The 20,497-nt window shown below is 41.9% G+C and overlaps 1 protein-coding gene across 5 annotated transcripts in view; it reads left to right on the top strand.

The window, feature by feature from the left end:
• Nucleotides 1-3,950: 3,950 nt before the first annotated feature.
• The window catches only part of U2SURP (U2 snRNP associated SURP domain containing), a 70,042-nt gene continuing 53,495 nt past the window's right edge, over nt 3,951-20,497 (top strand). For 3 of the 5 annotated variants that reach the window (XM_084875927.1, XM_084875925.1, XM_084875926.1), the window contains exons 1-3: nt 3,951-4,162; nt 17,927-17,971; nt 19,412-19,543. In XM_084875927.1, coding sequence (XP_084732053.1) covers nt 4,118-4,162; nt 17,927-17,971; nt 19,412-19,543 — 222 coding nt within the window. In that variant the 5' untranslated portion in view covers nt 3,951-4,117. The remainder of the gene's footprint in view (nt 4,163-17,926; nt 17,972-19,411; nt 19,544-20,497) is intronic. The other 2 variants (XM_084875929.1, XM_084875928.1) reach the window with 1 other exon arrangement.

Here is a 20,497-nt window from a genome sequence, read left to right as displayed (position 1 = left end):
ATCCACATATCAGTTTTATTGTGGGATCAAAGCTGTGCCTGTCAGCCAGGAACAAAATACAGAAGTAGAAAGTTCATTTTAGATCCTATGGCCAGTAAATAATAGTCCTTCAAAGAAGACCACATCTTTATGCCCAGAACCTTTGAACATGTTAATTTACATGGCAAAGGGACTATGTGAGTGTGATTAAATTAAGAGTCTTGAGATAGGGAGATTATACAGAAATGCCCTGGTGAACTCAAAAGTAATCACAGGGTCCTTTTTTTTTTTTTTTTTTTTTTTTTTTTTTAATATATTTTATTGATTTTGTACAGAGAGGAAGGGAGAGGGATAGAGAGTTAGAAACATTGATGAGAGAGAGTCATCGATCAGCTGCCTCTTGCACACCCCCTACTGGGGATATGCCCGCAACCAAGGTACATGCCCTTGACCGGAATCGAACCCGGGAACCTTTCAGTCCCCAAGCCAATGCTCTATCCATTGAGCCAAACCGGTCTCGGCTCACAGGGTCCTTTTTAAGAAGAGGGAGTAGAGTGAGTCAGAGAGCAGACAAAAGGATGAAGCAGAGTCAGAGAAGAAAGGAGATACTATGTTGCTGGCTTTGAGATGAAGAAGGGGACTACGAGCCAGTGAACTCTAGAAACTGGAAAGGCATGGAAATGGATTCTTTTCTAGAGCCTCCAAAATAAACAGGCCTGCCTGCACATTTGGATCTCTGACCTCCAGAACTAAGTCAATTTGTAATGTAATGCACATAAATCTTATATAATAAAAGCCTAATATGCTAAGTGTCCGATTGACCTGTTGATCGTTCAACCAATCAAAGTGTAATATGCTAAGGCTGCTCAACTGCTCATTATGACATGCACTGACCACCAGGGGACAGACGCTCCAATTGGTAGGTTAGCTTGCTGCTGGGATCTGGCCAATTGGGATTGGGATTGGGCGAGACAGGCGGGACACACCCTGGAACCCTCCCACGGTTCCTTCCCAGCTGGCCAATCTCCTGCTCTCTCTCTGGCCCAGGTCCTGTGCCGGTGGGGTTTCTTGGCCTGGCCTGTGTCCTCTCACAATCTGTGATCCCTCAGGGGATGTCAGAGAGCTGGTTTCAACCCAAACCTATAGTGGGAGCACTGCTCAGCCAGAAGCCAGGCTCACAGCTGACGAGCGCAACAGTGGTGTTAGGAGCCTCTCCCACCTCCACAGCAGCACTAAGGATGTCTGACTGATAACTTAGGTTAGCTTCCCAGGGAGCAGGCCTAAGCCATCAATTGGACACCCCCCAAGTGCTCCCGGACTTTGAGAGGTCACAGGCTGGGCTGAGGGACCCCACACTCCCCAAAACATGAGTTTTGTGCAGTAGGCCTCTAGTGTTTAAATATAAGCCACTAACTTGGTGGTAATTTGTCATGGCGGTAACATTACACTAATACAAATATTTACCTGTCCTCCCCTAAATAGGTCCTTCCTGCTGCCCACTTTCTCTGGTACACAGAGCAGGACACTTTTAATATGTTCCTATTTTCCAAAATAATGGAGTTGTCCTGCTTTTTCTCAACACAAGCCAATAACTGTGCTTCTCTAACAGGGTTGTCCTTTGGCATTCTTTGGCATATACCAGAGTCTTTGAGTTTTCTCTGAGAATTAAAAATTCTGTATATTCAGTTACAAAGTTAACTAAAACATTAATATATAATTCAACTTAAAACCCAGAGTCAGCCTCACCTTTATAAGAACACTCAAAGTGTTCTCATGAAAGTCAGAAACAAGATAAGGGTATCATAATCAGCACTCTTACAGCCATGCTGGAAGTGCTGGCTAATGTCATCACACAAGGAAAAAACAAAAGATAAAATGGGACAGAGGAGGTAAGCTTGTATTTGTTTGCAAATGATATAATTATATACTTGAAGGTCCAAGAGGAAAAAAACTAAAAACAATACAAACAATAAAAGAATTCAGAGAAATGGCTTGGTACAATACTAATATATAGTAATCCTATCTAATAAATAGGGAATATGCTAATTGACCCTCACACTGTCACAGAGATGGCAGCACCCATAGCCAGTAAGGAAAGAATATGCTAATTTACTGCCACACCTTCAAAGATGGCGGTGCCCACAGCCATAAGATGGTGGGACCCAGTTCCTTCAGCCCCACCGGGGTGGCAGGCATGCAGCAAGGATGGGCTCAGCCTTGCCACACACCTGCCTCTGGAGTCCCCTGGTTCCCTCAGTCCCCCAGTCATCCAGGGCCAGCCCAAGGTGCAAGCAAGCCTTGGATGGTGACTGCCCAGCTGATGCCCGAGGGACAGGCAAGCCTCGGATGACAGCTGCCCAGTTGCCCAGGGCTGCCTGAGGCTCAGGTAATCAGGGCCATCCAAGGCTTGCACTGCCAGCAGTGGCAGCAGTCTGGTTGTGGGGCATTTATTTGTTCACAGCGTGTGTGTGGTGACAGACATGTGAACTGGAGTGCTCAGCCTGATTTTTTCATTTTTCAAGAAAAGTTGGAAATCCTGAGTATTAAAACAAGTAAATTCTCCCAATTTAAAAATGCCAAGTCAGATTTCAAAGAAAACAAAATCTCACTGCTTGAGCCAAGCAAAACCTCTGGACTGCATCTGGCACTGCTCTGTGGTTGATGTTGAGCACAGCTGCAGGGAGAACCCTGAACAAATAGATGGCAGGTGTGGGGCAGACAAGTGACTTGGTTTTAGTGCAATTGTGAAAAAATAATGCTAATTGTAGTAAATTGTATTATGTCCTTACTATTTATGTATAGTCCCTTGGCAACAGTAGTTTTGAGTCTAATTAAAAATTTAATATTCTGTAAAAATTCCACTTGTATATTCATGCTCTCTCATCCTCAATTTGTGGTTTGAGTAATAGGGACAAGGTTTCATATATATATCTCCAGGGGAATTATGCTCATTGCTGTGACTCTGAGTTTTTATAAGTATACTTAATTAGGCCTTAATAAAGGCCTAGGTATTACTTCTAGTCAGATCACATGTGTCTGACTTCCTTCAGGACTTTATTGTATGAAAAAGAGAGGGAAGAAGTTTGCAATAACTTTAACTCTTTTGGGGTACACATTTAGTAAATATTATTTTTATGAGAAGCAGGATTTTAGGAATCTGAATGAAAAGCATGCATATCATATATTTACTTTATAGAGACCAACTCATTTTCAGTGGAAAAGTGTAGGTTCCTATGGATCAGAAACTTGATGGGGTAAGTTCTGTCAAGTCCTAGAGGAAGTACAATCTTCAATAACAGTAGTCTTCAATTAGAGGCCAGCATGAGGATGGGGGAAGAAGCTCAAAACTGAAAAAGCAAGATCTGAGATTGAAAATAAATTCAATTGGACTGGAGGTTGCAAAGCATTGCTCCATTTTAATTTCAACGTATAGCACTTGTCACTTTCTAATTATTTGTTTATAATTTTTTTCTATTTGTTTATTATTTGTTCTTCTAACCCCTTCCTTCACACAGGAGCCCTAGCCCAGCGGTTGGCAAATTGTGGCTCGTGAGCCACATGCAGCTCTTTGGCCCCTTGAGTGTGGTTCTCCCATAAAATACTACCACAGCCTGGCGAGTCTATTTTGAAGAAGTGGCATTAGAAGAAGTTTAAAAAATTTGGCTCTCAAAAGAAATTTCAGTAGTTGTACTGTTGATATTTGGCTTTGTTGACTAATGAGTTTGCCGTTCCAGACCTATTTTCGGAATTTAAAATCCTGTCCAGCTGATCAGTGCCTTTCTTCTTTAAGGAGTTGTCTCCTCCTCTCCAGGAAGCAGAACCCGCTCGCACCTATCAGGGATTGGCACTTGAAAAATAGTTAAGTATTGGCAGTCCCTGAAAGCCAGAACCAGAAGCTTCTTTAAATTCCTGGGTCCAATAACATACCCAGCAACCCAGACAACCAGGAAAACCAGTATAGTGGGAGGGGCCGGGAAAAGGAGACTCCGGAAGTCCTAGGCACAGGAGACTGAATACCATCTCGGCAGTTGACTATCCAGCCTTGCAGACGTTCTGGCGGGCTCCGCTGCGATCCACTCTTTCGGCGCTCGACTCGCCCGCGCTGCCGCCGCGGGCTGAAGGAGGGGCAAAGCTCAAGATGGCGGACAAAACGCCAGGCGGCTCTCAGAAGGCCAGTTCAAAGGTAATTTCTCAGAGGACTGCGTAAGTCAGCGAGTCTCCCCTGGTCGTCTGGGGCCTGCAGATGCTCCAGGGCGGCGGGAGGGGTTGGGTGGGAGTCTGCATTTCGGTTGCAATGGCAGGCCGGGCGCCGACGCTCCGTGGTGCGCAGGTTGAGAGGCCTGGCGTCCCTCCTAGTCCCAGCTCCGACTCGGCTGGAGACTGGTAGGCCCCGGGGTGGCTAGGGCTGCCGTGAGGAGTCCGGCCTACGCTTGGCACTGCATGAAGCCAAATGTTTAGATTGGGGTCTGAAGCGGCGAAAATGCTCCACGGTGTCTCACCTTGCGCGCTGAGGCCGTTGATCACAGCTTGGGAGAGGTGATCGCTTCCCAGCGATTACATCCCTGCCCAGCTTTTCGGTTCTTTGGTTTTGGGTCTCACGGTGCCAGCCTCCTTTCATTTCCTTCAAGTCCTCCGGTGCGACGGGCAGTTGCGAGCGGAGGACCCACCGAGGGCGCGGGCGGGAGGCGCGGGGCGGGCGCAGCGGGGCTGCCTACCGAGGTTCACGCGCTGCACGTGGCCTTGCCGGCCTGAGGCCGAGCTGAGCGAGTGTCTGGTCGCCGCACTTCCGCGTGCGCTTTACTGAAAGGGGTACTTCCTGGGTTCGAGGCTACCTGGATTAGAAAGTCGCCTTGGAGTTTGCAGGGAGTTGTGTGCGCCAGTTGGGAAGCCTTTGAGCTGGAGACGTTTGGTGTTAGGTTGTGTTTAGCAGCATCTAGTCTTAGTTGCCACATTGGGCGGTTTTTTGTTTGTTTTTTAGTTCCTCATCTCGAACATGAATGATATAGATATTGCCTGCAGTAGCTGTTAAATTTTTAATGGTGATGTAAGAACTTTAACACTTAACGCTCTGTTACATCTTAAAGCCGCTTATTTAGGAAGTTAAGTGTATGGTAGACCGGGCGGACGTGCCTTGCGTTTATAGTTTGTTGTGACAAACATTAATAACCAGTTTTGTAGTTGCTGTCTCAGTTTATAATAAATCATAACCTTGTGTCATTTGAGGAATGATGTTAACAAGTAGTTTGCAATTACAGTGGCTTTACCAGACATTTTTTAGTTCTGTAAAACTATGGTAGAGGGCCAGTTTTGGTTCTTTACATTATGCATTTACTCTTTGTCATTTTCTTCCCTCCCTGGTACATTTCCCCTTGGGGATTAAGGGGTAAGTTGGATACTTGACTCACTTTCTAGAAACAGAATCTTGACAAAAACTGCCTTGCTTACTAAATGGAACTGTTGTTAAAGCTAGTTAAATCTATAATAATTTACACATAAATGTCACAATTTTTTGTTTCTCCAAATAATATTTTAAGTATCTCCTAGTTTGAGGCCTTGGATACATTTAATGTCTGTTTAATCTTCCTTCTAAAATAGGACTTCTGCTTGTGTGTGACTGTTACCTATAATTAAATTGTGGGATCTTCCAGTAAATTCTTTTGTTTTGTTAATCCTTACCCGAGGATATTTTTCCATTGATTTTTAGAGGGAGTGGAAGGGAGGGGGAGAGACCGAAACTTGGAACTCACATGGATTGATTGCCTCTTGCAACCTCTGCCTGCTGGGGATCAAGCGAGGGTCATGCCCTTTAACGACATTGAACCCACCACCCTCAAGTCTCTGGGTCAGACACTTTATCCACACCAGCTAGGGCAAATCTTTTTAGATATATTGTTTTTGATTATCATCAGTTGATACCATTAAGAGATACTCTGATGACTGTAAAAGGAATTAATATCTCAGGATTCAAATAATGTTAACATGATTTTCTCTACTAATATAGAGGCTGCATGATGTAAAATATCTTGGATTTTGATAAAAAACAAAACAAAACTAGATTTGGTTCAGATCCTGTGTTGGTAATTAATTATATTTGCAGTTTTAGGCAGATTTTATTAACCCCCCCTACCCCCCCCCCCTTTTTTTTTAAACTTGACCTTAAGAAAGAAGGGAGAGAGAAAGAGAAATGTCAATGTGAGAGAGATACATCAATGTGTTGTCTCCTGAATCCTCCCTGATGGGATTAAATCTGAAATCTAGGTATGTACCCTGATGGAATCAAACCCACAACCTTCGAGGACACTCCAACCAATGGCCATAACTGGCCAGGCCAGTTGCATAAGCTATTGAGTCTCAGTTTCTTTTGTAATATGGGTACAACTCATCGCTTTTTTACGAGGTTGATGTAAGGATTAAATGAGCTAATGTTTATAAAGTACACTAGAGGCCTGATAACACGAAACTCATTGCAAGAGTGGGCTGCTAGCACCTGGGACCAGAGCTTCCCTCGTAGCCCCAGCTTCGTCTGGAAGGTCGTCTGGACTGTTGTCTGGACATTGGTCTAATTAGTATATTATACTTTTATTATTATAGATAATACTAGAGGCCCAGTGCACGAAATTTATGCATGGGGAGGGGGGTCCCCTCTGCCCAGCCTGCACCCTCTCCAATCCTGGACCCCTTGGGGGATATTGGACTGTCGGTTTTTGGCCCAATCCTTGGGATCGCTGGCTCCTAACTGCTCATTTGCCTGCTTGCCTGATTGTCCCTAACTGCCCCCCCTGCCAGCTTGATTACCCCCAACTGCCCTCCCCCCCTGACCTGGTTGCCCCTCACTATCCCCCTCTGCCAGCCTGCTCACCCCTTACTGACTCCCCCCGCCCCCCGCCAGCCTGGTTGCCCCCAACTGCCTCCCCTGCTGGCCTGATTGTCCCTAACGACCTGCCAGCCTAGTTGCCCCTTAGTGCCCCCCTGCCAGCCTGTTTTCCCACAACTTCCTCCCCACCCTCAGCCTGGTTGCCCCCAACTGTCCCCCCCCCCAGGCCTGGTCGCCCCATGCAGCCTGCTGGTCAGTTGTTTGGTCCTCCCTTGCTAACCCTCTTGCTGGCCTGGTTGTCCCATGTAACCTGCTCGTGAGTCGTTTTGTTATCCCTTGTTAACCCCCTTGCCAGCCTTGTTGCCCCATGCAGCCTGCTGTTTGCTTGTTACTGTGAGGGTGTCATCATCAATTTGCATATTGCCCTTTTATTAGTTAGTTCTTTTAGATTAGTTCTTTTCCCTTATATTAGTTCATATTCTAGATTATGAATAGAATAGATTAGTTCTTTTCCCTAATATTAGTTCATATTCTCCTTTTTATGCTTAGAGGAAATTAAAAGTACTTTTCAAAATGTCAGGATAATGTCTAATCCTGAGATTTAGAATCTTAAGACATGAACTATAATAATGACTGCCCAGGTTGTTGCTTTTTATTTTTTAACACAAGTCCAGAAATGATTAGAGCATTTGGCTAATACTACAGTTTTTGGAGTTTCTAGCCTTTGATCTCTGGTTTGATTTCCCTTTCTCTTGTGACAGCAGATGAGTGACATTCTACAATACAGACGAGATTATTCTGTTTCATGTTCATTCTTCTTCTTTGCTGCTTAAATTCTCATTGATATGGGAAGGGATGTTTATAAATCATATTTCTAGATAATGAGAAAATTTTTAATTTAGAAATGTACAATATACTAATTTTTGCATAGATAATGGCAAAATTATTTGACATGTCTTAGTTATAAAATACAGAAGTTATGTTGGATAACTTCTACAGTTCCTTCTAGCTTTAAAAATCACATTTTATGTATGCATAAAATGACTTCCTTTATGTGTAGTTGTGCCTAGTGAAGAGATCCCGTGCCCGTTTGTCTTCTGTTTAATTTTTTGAAAGTATATTATTGATTTCAGAGAGGGAGGGAGAGGGAGAGACAGAAACATAAACATCCTTGATGGGAGAGAACCATTGATTGGCTGCCTCCTGCTTGTCCCCTTCTGGGGATGGAGTCTTCAGCCTGGGCATGTGCCCTTGACCGGAATCAAACCCGGGACCCTTCAGTCCACAGGCAATACAATGTTCTATCCACTGAGCCAAACTGGCTGGGGCTCTTCTGTTTAATTTTAATTAAAATTAAAGCCTGGCAACTATAGAAATTCAGAAATGTTTTAGGAATGAGCTAAGATTTTCTTATGCATTATTCCTGTTTATCACCGGACTAAAATACTACTTTGGGGGAGAGGGATGTTGACGCTATATTTGATTTTGGGAGGAGAGACAAAGACAAGTTTATAATTATTTGCTTATAAACTTGTTAAACATTTTCTTAGAATTTACCAAATTATATTAAGAGGGTTGTTTTGTTTGCTTACTCAGCAAAAATGAGGATGTGAAGAGAATGTGATATTTTCTTGGCTTCTGCATCTCCTGTGCTGTAATATCAATATTGAATTGTGTGCCCTGCTACTGCACTCTAACAATGCTTATTTTTCCCCACATTTCAAAAGTTGGGTTACATAGGTAAATAAACAAAACATTGCTAGCTTTCTTGACATTAAATACTAAGTTGGTTTGGGAACAATTTTGATTGATTGCTGATTAACCAAGTATTTCACTTATAAGAAATAAGTAAAATGAGCATTCATCCAAGGCTTGTGATCCTTAGGTATTAATTACTGCCTATTTACACTTTTTTTGTTGTTCCTGAAAATACTGTATTTTCCGGCATATAAGACGACTTTTGAAACGAAAAAAAGTCAACCGAAAATCGGGGGCAAAAGACCAAAATTGCACAAAAATTACCTGCAGATCTTGACGGCAAAGTAAGTCTTTTCTTTGAAGTGGGGGTAGTCTTATACAGCGAATATAGGCCTAAATCTATGTTTTAACTGTAAAATTACATACGCCGGAAAATACGGTATGTAAGATTTAAATACAAAAATCTGCAAACAAAACACAAACCTGGAAAATTAGGCTCTGCAAAGTTTCCAGTTTTATTTATTTATTTATTTTTAATGTATTTTATTGATTTTGTACAGAGAGGAAGGGAGAAGGATAGAGAGTTAGAAACATCGATGAGAGAGAGTCATTGATGAGCTGCCTCCTGCACACCCCCCACTGGGGATGTGCCGCAACCAAGGTACATGCCCTTGACCGGAATTGAACCTGGAACCTTTCAGTCCCCAAGCCAACACTCTATCCATTGAGCAAAACCGGTTTCAGCAAGTTTCCAGTTTTAAATTAAACTGAATTTTTATTATAATATGGTCATAATCTTAAAATATAAGGTGATTAGTTTTATGTGTGGAAGGTTGTGTTTTGTTAAATACCTTAAAAAAATTTTTTATACACCAGGTATGTGCTAGAAATTTTGTGGAAATAACCTTTTTGAAAGCAAGAAATATTTTCCTGGAGCACTTGAGACTATTTGGTAGTTAGAGGTCTCTTTGAGAAGTTTAAATTTTTTCACTAGGCTTTTCCTCAGTTTAGATAAATTTCAGGACACTGAAAATGTAGTTACAACTTTCCATGTACTGTTACTGGTACTGTTTTGCATGTGATTTTAAAGATTACTTCAGGTTTGTTATTTAACTTTATTATACATTAGAGGCTCGGCGAATGAAAATTGATGCACTGGAGGGGGGTCCCTTGCCCTGGCATGCCCCATCTCACAGTCCAGGGACTCTCAGAGGCAGGAGGCAACCCAGCGATCCGGGGAAGGTGACACTTCTGCTGCTGCCATTGCCGGCAGTGCAAGCCTTGGCCGGCCCTGGTTACCTGAGCCTTGGGCAGCCCTGGGCAGCTGGGCAGTCTCCATCTGAAGCTTGCCTGTGCCTCGGCCCTGTCCTGGGCGCCTTGGCAGTTGGGCAGCTGACATCCGAGGCTTGCCTGCACCTCAGGCCATCCCTGGGGGACTGAGGGGACTGGGGGACTCCTGAGTCAGGTACGTGGAGTGGCTGGACCCGCCTACGGGGAGGCCCAGCTGAGCAGCACCTGCCACCTCAGAGGGTCCAAGGAGACTAGGTGTTGCCATCTTTGAGGGCGTGGCAGTCAGTTAGCATATTCCTTCCTTATTGGCTGTGAGCACTGCCATCTTTGTGAGGGTGTGATGGCTAATTAGCATATTCCCTCTATTATATAGGATAGTGCATGTCTCAGTGATCACATGGAGTTTTTTTGGTGTGGCTTAGAGAGTGGTATTAAGCTAGATAGCTGTTCCAAGTTAGTGAGTGGACAGTATAGTACATAAACTGTATATTGCCAGTTTAGGCCTGTATTCGCTGTATAAGACTACCCCCCACTTCAAAGAAAGGACTAACTTTGCCTTCAAGATCTGCAGGTAATTTTTGTGCAATTTTGGTCTTTTGCCCCCGATTTTCGGTTGACTTTTTTTCGTTTCAAAAGTCGTCTTATACGCCGGGAAATATGGTAGGTTAAGCCAACAAATATATCGAGTTCCTGTCACTTGCCAGATCTTGTGCTTGGTTTTGAGAAAAAAAAAAACATTAAATAAGACCCTAGCCACTTTTAGGGGAGCATGCTGTCCAGTGAAAGAGCATGCTGTCCAGTCAACATCAAATGTACCTATAGGTTGGGTGAAAGAAGTGACAGCTGGTTGAATGGAGGGTGGGTGGAGGAATTTTTAAGAGCATAGAAGAATTTGACTGAATCATTTTGAACAATGAGAGTTTTGAAGGATAGAAATAAGGGCTGTATAAAAGAGATGGGTGAGGTGAAGAAAAAGAAATCTCAGGGAAGTGGATAAGTGGTCTTGTATAGATACAGTGCTTGCATACTATCTAATAAAATATACAAATTAACCATCACTTTGCTACACACACAAGCCATGCCCACCACACAATCAGGAGCAAGTATGCAAATTAACCCAACCAATATGGCTGTGGCCACGGAGCGAGCAGGGGGCTTGGGTTTCTCTGGCAATGGAGGAAGCCAAGCTTCTTGCACACCTGGCCAGCCCAGGCCTCCACTCAAGGCTACAAAGTCTCAATTACAGAAGATAGATAAATCCCACCAAAATTGGCGGCAGCCACCGAGCTGGAGAGAGCAGGAGGCTTGAGTTGCCCCCGGCCATGGAGGAAGCCAAGCTTTCTGCACACCCTGGTGGGCCCAGGCCTTCACTCAAGGCTACAAAGTTTCAATTATAGAAGATAAATCCCAACAAAAATGGTGGCAGTCACAGAGTGAGCAGGAGGCTTGGCTCTGCTCCAGGCTACAAAATTTCAATTATAGAAGATAAATAAATCTAAGATATCAGGGCTTCCCCTTGGGTTGCTGGTGGGCATGGCCAGCTTGCAAACTACCACAGGCCCCTCGCCCATGCCATTCCACGCCCCAGGGGAACCCCCACCCTGATCTGGGACACCCTTCAGGGCAAACCAGTAGGCCCCCACCCATGCACCAGGTGGCTTTATTACTCTATCCTATCTAATAAAAGAGTAATATGCAAATTGATTGTCACTCCAACACACAATATGGCTACCCCTGTATGGTCAAAGATCCTGCCCCCATGTGGACACAAGATGGCCACCACAAGATGACCAGCAGGGGAGGACAGTTGGGAGGGACCAGGCCTGCAAGGGAGGGCAGCTGGGGGCATTCAAGCCTTCAGGGGAGGGCAGTTATGGGTGACCAGGCCAGCAGGGGAGGGAAGTTGGCTGGCCTGCAGAGAAGGGCAGTTGGAGGGTACCCAGGCCTGTAGGGGAGAGCATTTGGGGGGGACCAGGCCTGCAGAGGAGGGCAGTTAGGGGCAACAGGCTGGCAGATGAGCAGTTAGGCATCAATCAGGCTGGCAGGGGAGCGGTTAGGGAGTAATCAGGCTGGCAGGCAGAAGTGGTTAGGGGCAATCAGAAAGGCAGGTAGGCAAGCAGTTTGGAGCCAGCAGTCCTGGATTGTGAGATGTCCCAGTAGTATAGGGCCTGAATGGGCTGTCGGACATCCTTCGAGGGGCCCCAGATTGGAGAGGGCGTAGGCTGGGCTGAGGGACAACCATCCCCCTCCTGTGCACGAATATGACATAAAAGGAGCTGAGATGGAAAGGTTAACCCTACCAGACCGCTGTACTGATCTTTTGGTAATTTCCAAATCTTCCAATATACCACTGTACCTAATTTTCAGTACCTTGCCTAGTATGTGAAAAAAATGTGTCACAAACTAAAAATAACCAACCAATCATGTCTGACCTCATGGTTAGCCATTGCAAATGTCTGCCCCCATTTGTTTGAATTGACTTTGTGTGGTTTGACATGAAAAAATGCTGAAAATTCACAATGAAACGCGTGGCTGATGAACCAAGCACTTCAATAGGAAAGGGAAGTGGGTCTAGGTTTATCACAATCCAACAGGTGATCGGTACTTTGGTTGATTCAGACTCTGAGGAGTCAGAATTTCATCAAGAATACGTTTCCAGTTCAGGTGACACAGACAGTGAGAGCTCGAGTGATGAGGAGAATCTTGAACCTTACAGAGCTAGAGCGATAGTAAGAGAAGGGGGGTGTGTCCCTCAAACAGCTGATGGGGGAGATCTAGGTGGTGATGAAAGTTGGACAAGGAATTTTGTATCACCAAATACAGATCTGAATTTCAATGAGGTTGGAAAAGGCCCAGTGAACATTCCTGGATCTATCATAGAGGAGAGTGAACTAATTGACATTTTATCTTTGTTTTTGGATGATACTTTCTGGCAAAATTTGACAGGAAAAACCAATCTCTGGGCCCACCAATTACATATAGCAAAGCCCAACTCCTACAATGCCAAAAATTTCAAGTATGCCACAATGGAAGAAATGAAGGCTTTTCTTGGACTGAGGATCTATATGGAATACTTATGTATAAAGCCCAGCTTTCGGGATTATTGGACAAATGAGGGCCCTGACTTTGTTGGGTTTACTTCTGGAATTTGAAATGTTATGACTCAAGATAGATTCTTGGCCCTTTGAAGTTTTTTTTCTTTTTTTTTTTTTTTCTTAAATATATTTTATTGATTTTTTTACAGAGAGGAAGGGAGAGAGCTAGAGAGCTAGAAACGTCAATGAAAGAGAAACATTGACCAGCTGCCTCTTGCACACCCCCTACCGGGGATGTGCCCGCAACCAGTGTACATGCCCTTGACCGGAATCGAACCTGGGACCTTTCAGTCTGCAGACCGACGCTCTACCACTGAGCTAAACTGGCTTCGGCCCTTTGAAGTTTTTTATATAAACATAATTAATGAGGAAGACACAGATATCGATAAGACAGATAGAATATATAAAGTTAGGCCTTTCTTGGAAAGTCTGCTCCCCAAGTTTCTCCACTTCTATCTGCCAATACAACATTTGAGCCTAGATCCTGACAAAAAACCTCTTGGTCATCAAGCAGTATATCAAGGATAAGCCCACAAAGTAGGGCATCAAGTCTTTCCTTCTCTGTGAAGGTGAGACTGGCTACATTTTGAATGCAGAAATCTACACTGGTGCTGCACCAAGGCCTATAAAAGACTTGGGCGCAGTAGGAAATACAGTCGTTCGTCTCCTGACCTCATGTGCAATGGAAAATAAATCTCATGTGCTTGTCATGGGCTGGTTCTACAACTTTGTAACCCTTGCTAAATATGCACTGTCAGAATTACAGGAATTGTGGGAACCCTGCAGCAAAACAGGAAGCAGTTTCCTAAGTCACTGACAAGTGTAAAAACTTGGGGTGATAGTCGCTACCTATGTCAAGAAAGTGTAACATGTTTAGTTTGGCAGGATAGAAAGCCCATTGCATTTATTTCAAATTACCATGATCCAGCCCAAAATGTAGTAATAAACAGAAGAAATAAAGATGGCAGTGTGCAAGAAATACAGATGCCACAGCTGGTGAAGGACTATAATAAATATATGGGTGGCAGTGACAAAAATGATCAGATGACCCACCTTCATCGATCTCGTTATCATTACTGCTGGCCCTGGTGGCTTTTCATAAAATTTTTTATGTGGGCCACTTATAATTCTTATATCTTGTATGCTTCAAAGCAGCAAGCTGCTTCAAAAAAGCCAGCTTATTTCACCAGATATATTCAGAAACTGTGCCTGAAACTTATTGGTGGATATAGGACATCAGCCCACCACCACCCACAAAAGGAACCCTGCCCTCAATGGATGACCCCAGGCAATCATTTTCCAGAGATTCCCCCAGGACATCGTCTAATTATATCTGTGTTGTGTGCATGGAAAAGCACTCCAGGTACAAGCAAAATCCTGGAGTGTCTTACAAAGACAATCCATGCAATAAGGTGAAGAGCAACATCTAGTGCTCACTTTGCAAGAAGTACCTCTGTGTGAAACAAGACTCATCCTGCAGGGTGGATTGGCACACAAAGGTGGAATATTGGCGCTAGATGAAAGGGAGACCTATTTTCTACAATGTCTCCAAGTTCCATCTGATTCTAACCACTTTTTTGCATGTAACTAACATTTTTCTATACCATGTTGATTTTTTCTCTTTAATGCTTAGGAGTCCAGGTATAGGGGACAGTTAGGTTCAGGGCCTCAGGTCTGGTAGGGTTAAGTTTTAGCTAAATTGTGGAGGGTTTTTGAATGCTATAGAATACAATTAAAGAGCAATTCTGGAGGCAGAGTTTAGGAAGGATTTGGAAGTGAGGAGGATCAACTTGAAGATTATTGCAGTGCTGATATTAAGGATTGCTTCAAAAACCTCAACTCAGATTGTTTCTGGGAAGCTCTTCCTGACATCTTCCTCACTCCCATTAATATTTGCATCTGCTCTTGTGGCATAGCCACGTTTTCACTTGTCTTTATTAGCTCCTAATTACATGAGCTATGCCTTACTTTATATCTATAATGCAAGGCATTAGTACCAGTAGATGGTTGCCCAGTAAATGGTCAAATAAAGGGGAGATTTTAACCACAATGGTGTCTTTAGCAAGGGAAAGGTGTTTTTATAGAAGAGCTATATTAGAGGCAGGATGAACAGAATTTTACTTATGGTTATAGGGGTTAAGGAAGGAGTCCAGGATGACCCTGTTGTTATGCTGCTGCTGGCTAACACTTATTGATTAATTATTATGTACCAAACACTGAGTGCTTCACTTGTATTTATCCTTTACATTATTGTGGAGGCAGGTGCTATTCAGCTTTACACATGAAGGAACTAGTCCCAAGGCTACAAATCTGGTAAATCTGATTCCAGAATATGCGCTAGTAACATTTCCAGATTATGAGTTATTTAGAGTTACCACCTAATGTAAGAAGTAAGATCCAGAGGATAAAATAGTTTGTGAGTCAGTTCACATCTATTGGTTTTGAGAATGACGTTCTAGGAAGCAGTTTGAGAACAGACTGGAACCTATGAGAGGACTGAGGTTAAGATCAGGAATTGGCAGTCATCTCAGTGCAATAAAGGTGTTGATTTGCTTTCTGTGGGAGAGATTGTTAACTTGGTGGAGATGTAAGTAGTAGATGCTTTAGACTCTAAAGTCATCTGGAAGATAGCAATAGGAATGGAGAGCTGACTAGACAGAATGTCAGCACTGGAGGGATGTTAGTGTGGATAGCTTGCTAATTTGAAAACCCAGGTGTGGAGGCCTTTCACTTAAAATAGGAGCAGCCAGGAAGAAAAAAAGTTTTTACCCTCAGTCACCAAGATACAGGGTCATATGGCATGAGTATAGTTGGCCTCACCTTTATCTTGTATCCTCAGCAGCCATCAGAATGATCCTTTTTTCTTTGGGATTTTTTTACTGTCCTTCTCTACATCTGTACTGTCGTTCAAATTGCTCTTTATCTGAATCTTTATTTCCTCAAACCACCCTTATTCTGCCCTTGCTTTTGGGTCTTTTCATTTGGATGAGGAATTGTTCTGTAATTTCAGAAGATCTTTAAGCATTAATTTGTTGTTTTTATGTTCAAGAGAAAATAAAAACCCAAATAATATGGTTCAGTTCTAGGTTAAGAAGAGGGAGAAGCTCAACTTTTGAAGTAGCATTATATTTACAGTTTACCTGGACCACTAGCTTAAGAAGTTGGCTATTCTTTTAAAAATCTTATTAACTACTATTTGAATTTAACTTGTCTTAAATATTTGGTTTGCACTAAATATGATCAGTGCCATCTTAGTGTAATTGAAATCAGCTAATGTCTCTTCTTAAGCCAGGCTGTTATTTTTAAATCTTAGAAATGATTTGGATGTGGTAGAAAATTAAAGACATGCTAGCACATTCTTAGATACTCTTGTATGCTTAATATTCTGGGTGAACTTTAGAATTATTTTTTTTGTTACTATTATGAGTAGGATATTATTTTTATTACTTAGATTAATAAATAAAGTAGGTGATTCCCTCCCCTCCCCCCCAGACCATCCAGTCTTGACTGAACATTTTTCATTTCTAAGAGGAATTATTTATTTTCTTGGATTTTCTCACTGTCTGCAAATGGGCATATTTCAAATTATTTTTGAAAGTGTGTTTCGTAGAGATAATGTGTCTGTGTGTGTGTATAAAAGCCTAAGCGATTGTTGCAACTGAAACAACCAAATAGATGACTGAACAGGCTGCATGGGGCGACCAGGCCAGCAGGGGCGCAGTTGGGGGCAACTATGCCAGCAGAGACAGGCATTGAGGGGCAGCCAGGTTGGTGGCGGGTGTGTGTGTGTGTGTGTGTGTGTGTGTGTGTGTGGGGTGTGTGTGTGTGTGTGGCAGATTGGAGAGAGTGCAGGCTGGGCTGAGGGGACCTACCTGTGCACGAGTTTCATGCACTGGGCTTCTATTTAAATGTAAAAAATTTCTTCTTCCATACCATCTTGCCATTTAAGAAAGGTTAGCTGGGAGAAGAAAGTAAATGAGGATCCAATAAATGTTGGAAAAAGAAAAGCAATGTATTATATAGAAAGAACAGAGGTAGGAAGTATCTCCATGATTGGTTGTTTTGAGCTGATTTTGACTAGGACCCAGTAGAGTTCAGTGTGAAAATATGACCTGCTGTTCTTAGCCTTATGTTTAGATAAGATAAATAAAGTAGTACCGTGTGGATCCGAATGAATCTTACTTAAATAGTTTTGCAGCTTGGCTTTTTTGTCTTTAATAGTACAAAACCAATAAAATGTTATCTGCTGAATATAAACTGTAGATTAATGGGAAAAAATATATAAAATTTTGAGAGTTGACATTGTTGGCAAGTGCCATGACTTGAAGTTGAAGCGGCCCCCTTAAAACGAGTTGCAGGGCCCTGGCCAGGTATTTAGTTGCTTAGAGCATTGTCCCTATATGCCAAGATTGTGGGTTCGTTCCCCACTCAGAGCACATACAAGAAATAACTAATGAATGCATAAATGAGTGGAATATCAAATATCTCTCTCTCTGTCTCCCTCTATCTCCCTCTCTCTATCTCCCTCTCTCTCTCTCTCTCTCTCTCTCTCTCTCTCTCTCTCACATCAGTCAATCAATCAATAATTTTAAAAAGCTGCAAATGGAGGCTTAGTGGGGATTTGATAGTAGGATTTTGTTTTTCTTTAAAGTTATTCTGCAGAATTGTACCTTTTGCTATATATCAAGAGTTTTATGTGTATTTTCTTGCTATTAGACTCTGTTTAGATGACTTTTGGGTGGTTGGAGAAAGGAGTTTTTTTTGCTGTGTAGTAAGTTGCTGCTAGGTCGGTGTTACAGCCGTGATGTATCATTTGTATCATATTTTGGGAAATACACATTCTGAATATTAAAGAATGGACTTGCACATTTATTTTGGATTACAACTTTTTCATATTAGAGATTTGCCTTTGGTTTTATTAGTTGAGAAGAAATTGCTACAAATTTGGAAAGATTAAGTTTGAAAAGTTGAGTATGAGAAACACTTGTTTTGTTAGTATGGGAAGACATTTTCTGATTGTTTAATATTGACTTACTTTTCATACTTGCAGATAAGATCATCAGATGTTCATTCATCTGGATCTTCAGATGTACATGTGAGTATAAAAGGCATTTTTGTGTATTTAAAAAAAATGTCATTTCTCTTTGTTTATATTCCTATCCTTATGATTTCACTTGATAAGTGCACTTAAAATGTATTAGTGGCCTGATGCACGAATGAAGATTTGTGCAAGAATGGGCCTTCATTCCCCTGGCTGCCTGCACCACCTTCACTTTGGCAGGAGCTGCCTTTCTGCCTTCCTATGTTGCCCAGAGGCCTGGAGCTGCTGGGGTGGAGCAGAATGCCTGCTTCGTTTCCACAGAGACGCCACAATCGTCCCACCCTGGCCACTGGTTCCTTTGTATGCAAATTAACCTGGCATCTTTGTTGGGTTAATTTGCATAGTCACTCCTGATTGGCTGATGGGCATCGCAAAGTTATGGTCAATAAGCATGTTACTCTTTTATTAAGTAGATGTGCCTATTTGTTTTTATCTTATTTGTTAGATGCCCTTCTCTTTTTGTTCCGTTCAGATAAGTTGGAACAGAACATGTTAGAAACCCAGTATGTATATTTCCCTTTTTTAAAAAAATTATGCTTATAAAATTTTATGCATACATAAAGGTGTATACTTGTACGTTAACTATGGCATTGCACTATACACTCTCATTCTTTTCTCATTGTGCAATATACCTATTGAAATCCCTGTAAGTTAACAGGAATAGCTCTAGTCTAGTTTTTCAAATGGCTCAAATTTGAGCATCATAATGTTCCACAGGAAGAGGTACAATTATTTATAATGGTATTTCTCTGTTGATTGGCATTTACTTTTTCTTGAAAGGGTTTTGGTATTTTGGATAGTATTGCAATGAACATTCTTTACATGTTATTACAGCGGTACTCAAAGTATGGTCTTCATACCCCTGAGAGTCGAGAATCTTTCAGGGGGTAAGTGAGTTCAAAACTATAACACTAACACATTATTTGCCTTTTTCACTGTGTTGACATTTGCACTTAGGGTGAAAAAAACAATTGATGGGTAAAATGTTGGCATCTGAGCATGGATCAAGGCAGTGTTTCCAAAATGTATCAGTAGTCATTGTATTATTTTTCGTAGGCACAGAAAAATATGCTTGTTTCTCTTAAGACTGTTTTTGATGAAGCAGTAAAATTATTATTAGATTTTGTCCTTTTATATGAGTCTTCTTAATGTCATATACGATGAAATGGAGAGTACCTATAAGGCAGTTCAATTTACCAAAGTGTAATTTGAGCTTTCATTGAAAACTTTCCCCATAAAATTTGAGCTTTCATTGAAAACTTTCCCCATAACTAAGGACCTTCCTGATGAAATTAGTGGTGATATTAAGGGAGGAGTGTTTTGATAGCGTATAATTAAATTTGTCACTATTTGGACAATGGGTTTATTTCTAGTTTTCAACACTACGTGTATGTTGAAACATATGAAAAAACTTATTTTCCTTTTCCTATAAAGATGGATGCATCTGGATCCTCAGAAAGTGATATGCCAAGTAGGACACGACCTAAGAGCCCAAGAAAACATAATTATAGGAATGAAAGTGCCCGTGAAAGCCTTTGTGATTCTCCTCACCAGAATACTTCAAGAGTAAGTTGTTGATAAAAGTAATATAGTTAATTAATTTTTTAAAATTGATTTCAGAGAGGAAGGGAGAAGGAGAGAGAGATAGAAACATCAATGATGAGAACCATTGACAGGCTGCCTCTGGCACACCCCACATCAGGGATTGAGTCTACAACCTGGAATCAAACCCGGAATCCTTCAGGACACAGGCCAACGCTCTATCCATTGAGCAAAATTAGCTAGGGCTAGTTAATGATTTTAATCTGTCCTTTAATTTGGTGCTTGAATATCTTGGTTTTGTACTTGTTTCATCTTGTACTATTTGAAAATAGCATTTTTTTGTTGTATTTGAATTAACGATAAACTTAAGTTCATCCAAGGAAATGGTTTTTAGTTATAAGTGAGGTATGTTTTATTTAAAATTTTCTTTTAAAAATCAACGGGTGTTTTGGATGTAAAATTGTTAAATGGTCACATTTATTGTTCCCTCCCCACCCCCCCATTTATACCACACATTTACTGAACCATGTGCAAATGCCAGTCACACACACAGATGTTTAAAAAAAGATGGCTCTTGCTCTCAGCTTATAGTCTTGCCTTGGGAAGTAGACAGACAGGTGCTATTCACACTGGCTAGTGCATTATCCAGGGCAATACGAGAACCCAAAGAAGGAGCTTCATTATTGCATGTGTCTGAAAAGTGCTCTTTTTTCTGTTTTAAATGTTTTCTTGTGACTAAATTTTGAAAACAATAATGAAGATAATCAGCACCAGCCTATTAACATTGATAACGCTTAAAAAATTTTCCTTGAATATTTCTCAGCATAAAAATGTTTTACTTTCCTGAGATCCATTTTACAGGAACATACTTAAAAATATTCTGACTTTAGTTCTGATTTTTTTTAACTTTTGCAAAACAAAAATTTTAATAAAGGATGATTGCATTTCTTTGCATGAATAGACCTTAAGTATCTTAAC

Source organism: Pipistrellus hanaki, assembly GCF_964339955.1.
Source record: "Pipistrellus hanaki genome assembly, chromosome: 2".
Classification (NCBI taxonomy): domain Eukaryota; kingdom Metazoa; phylum Chordata; class Mammalia; order Chiroptera; family Vespertilionidae; genus Pipistrellus; species Pipistrellus hanaki.
Note: the sequence above shows the minus strand (reverse complement) of the source record. Positions and strands in the feature narration are given on the sequence as shown.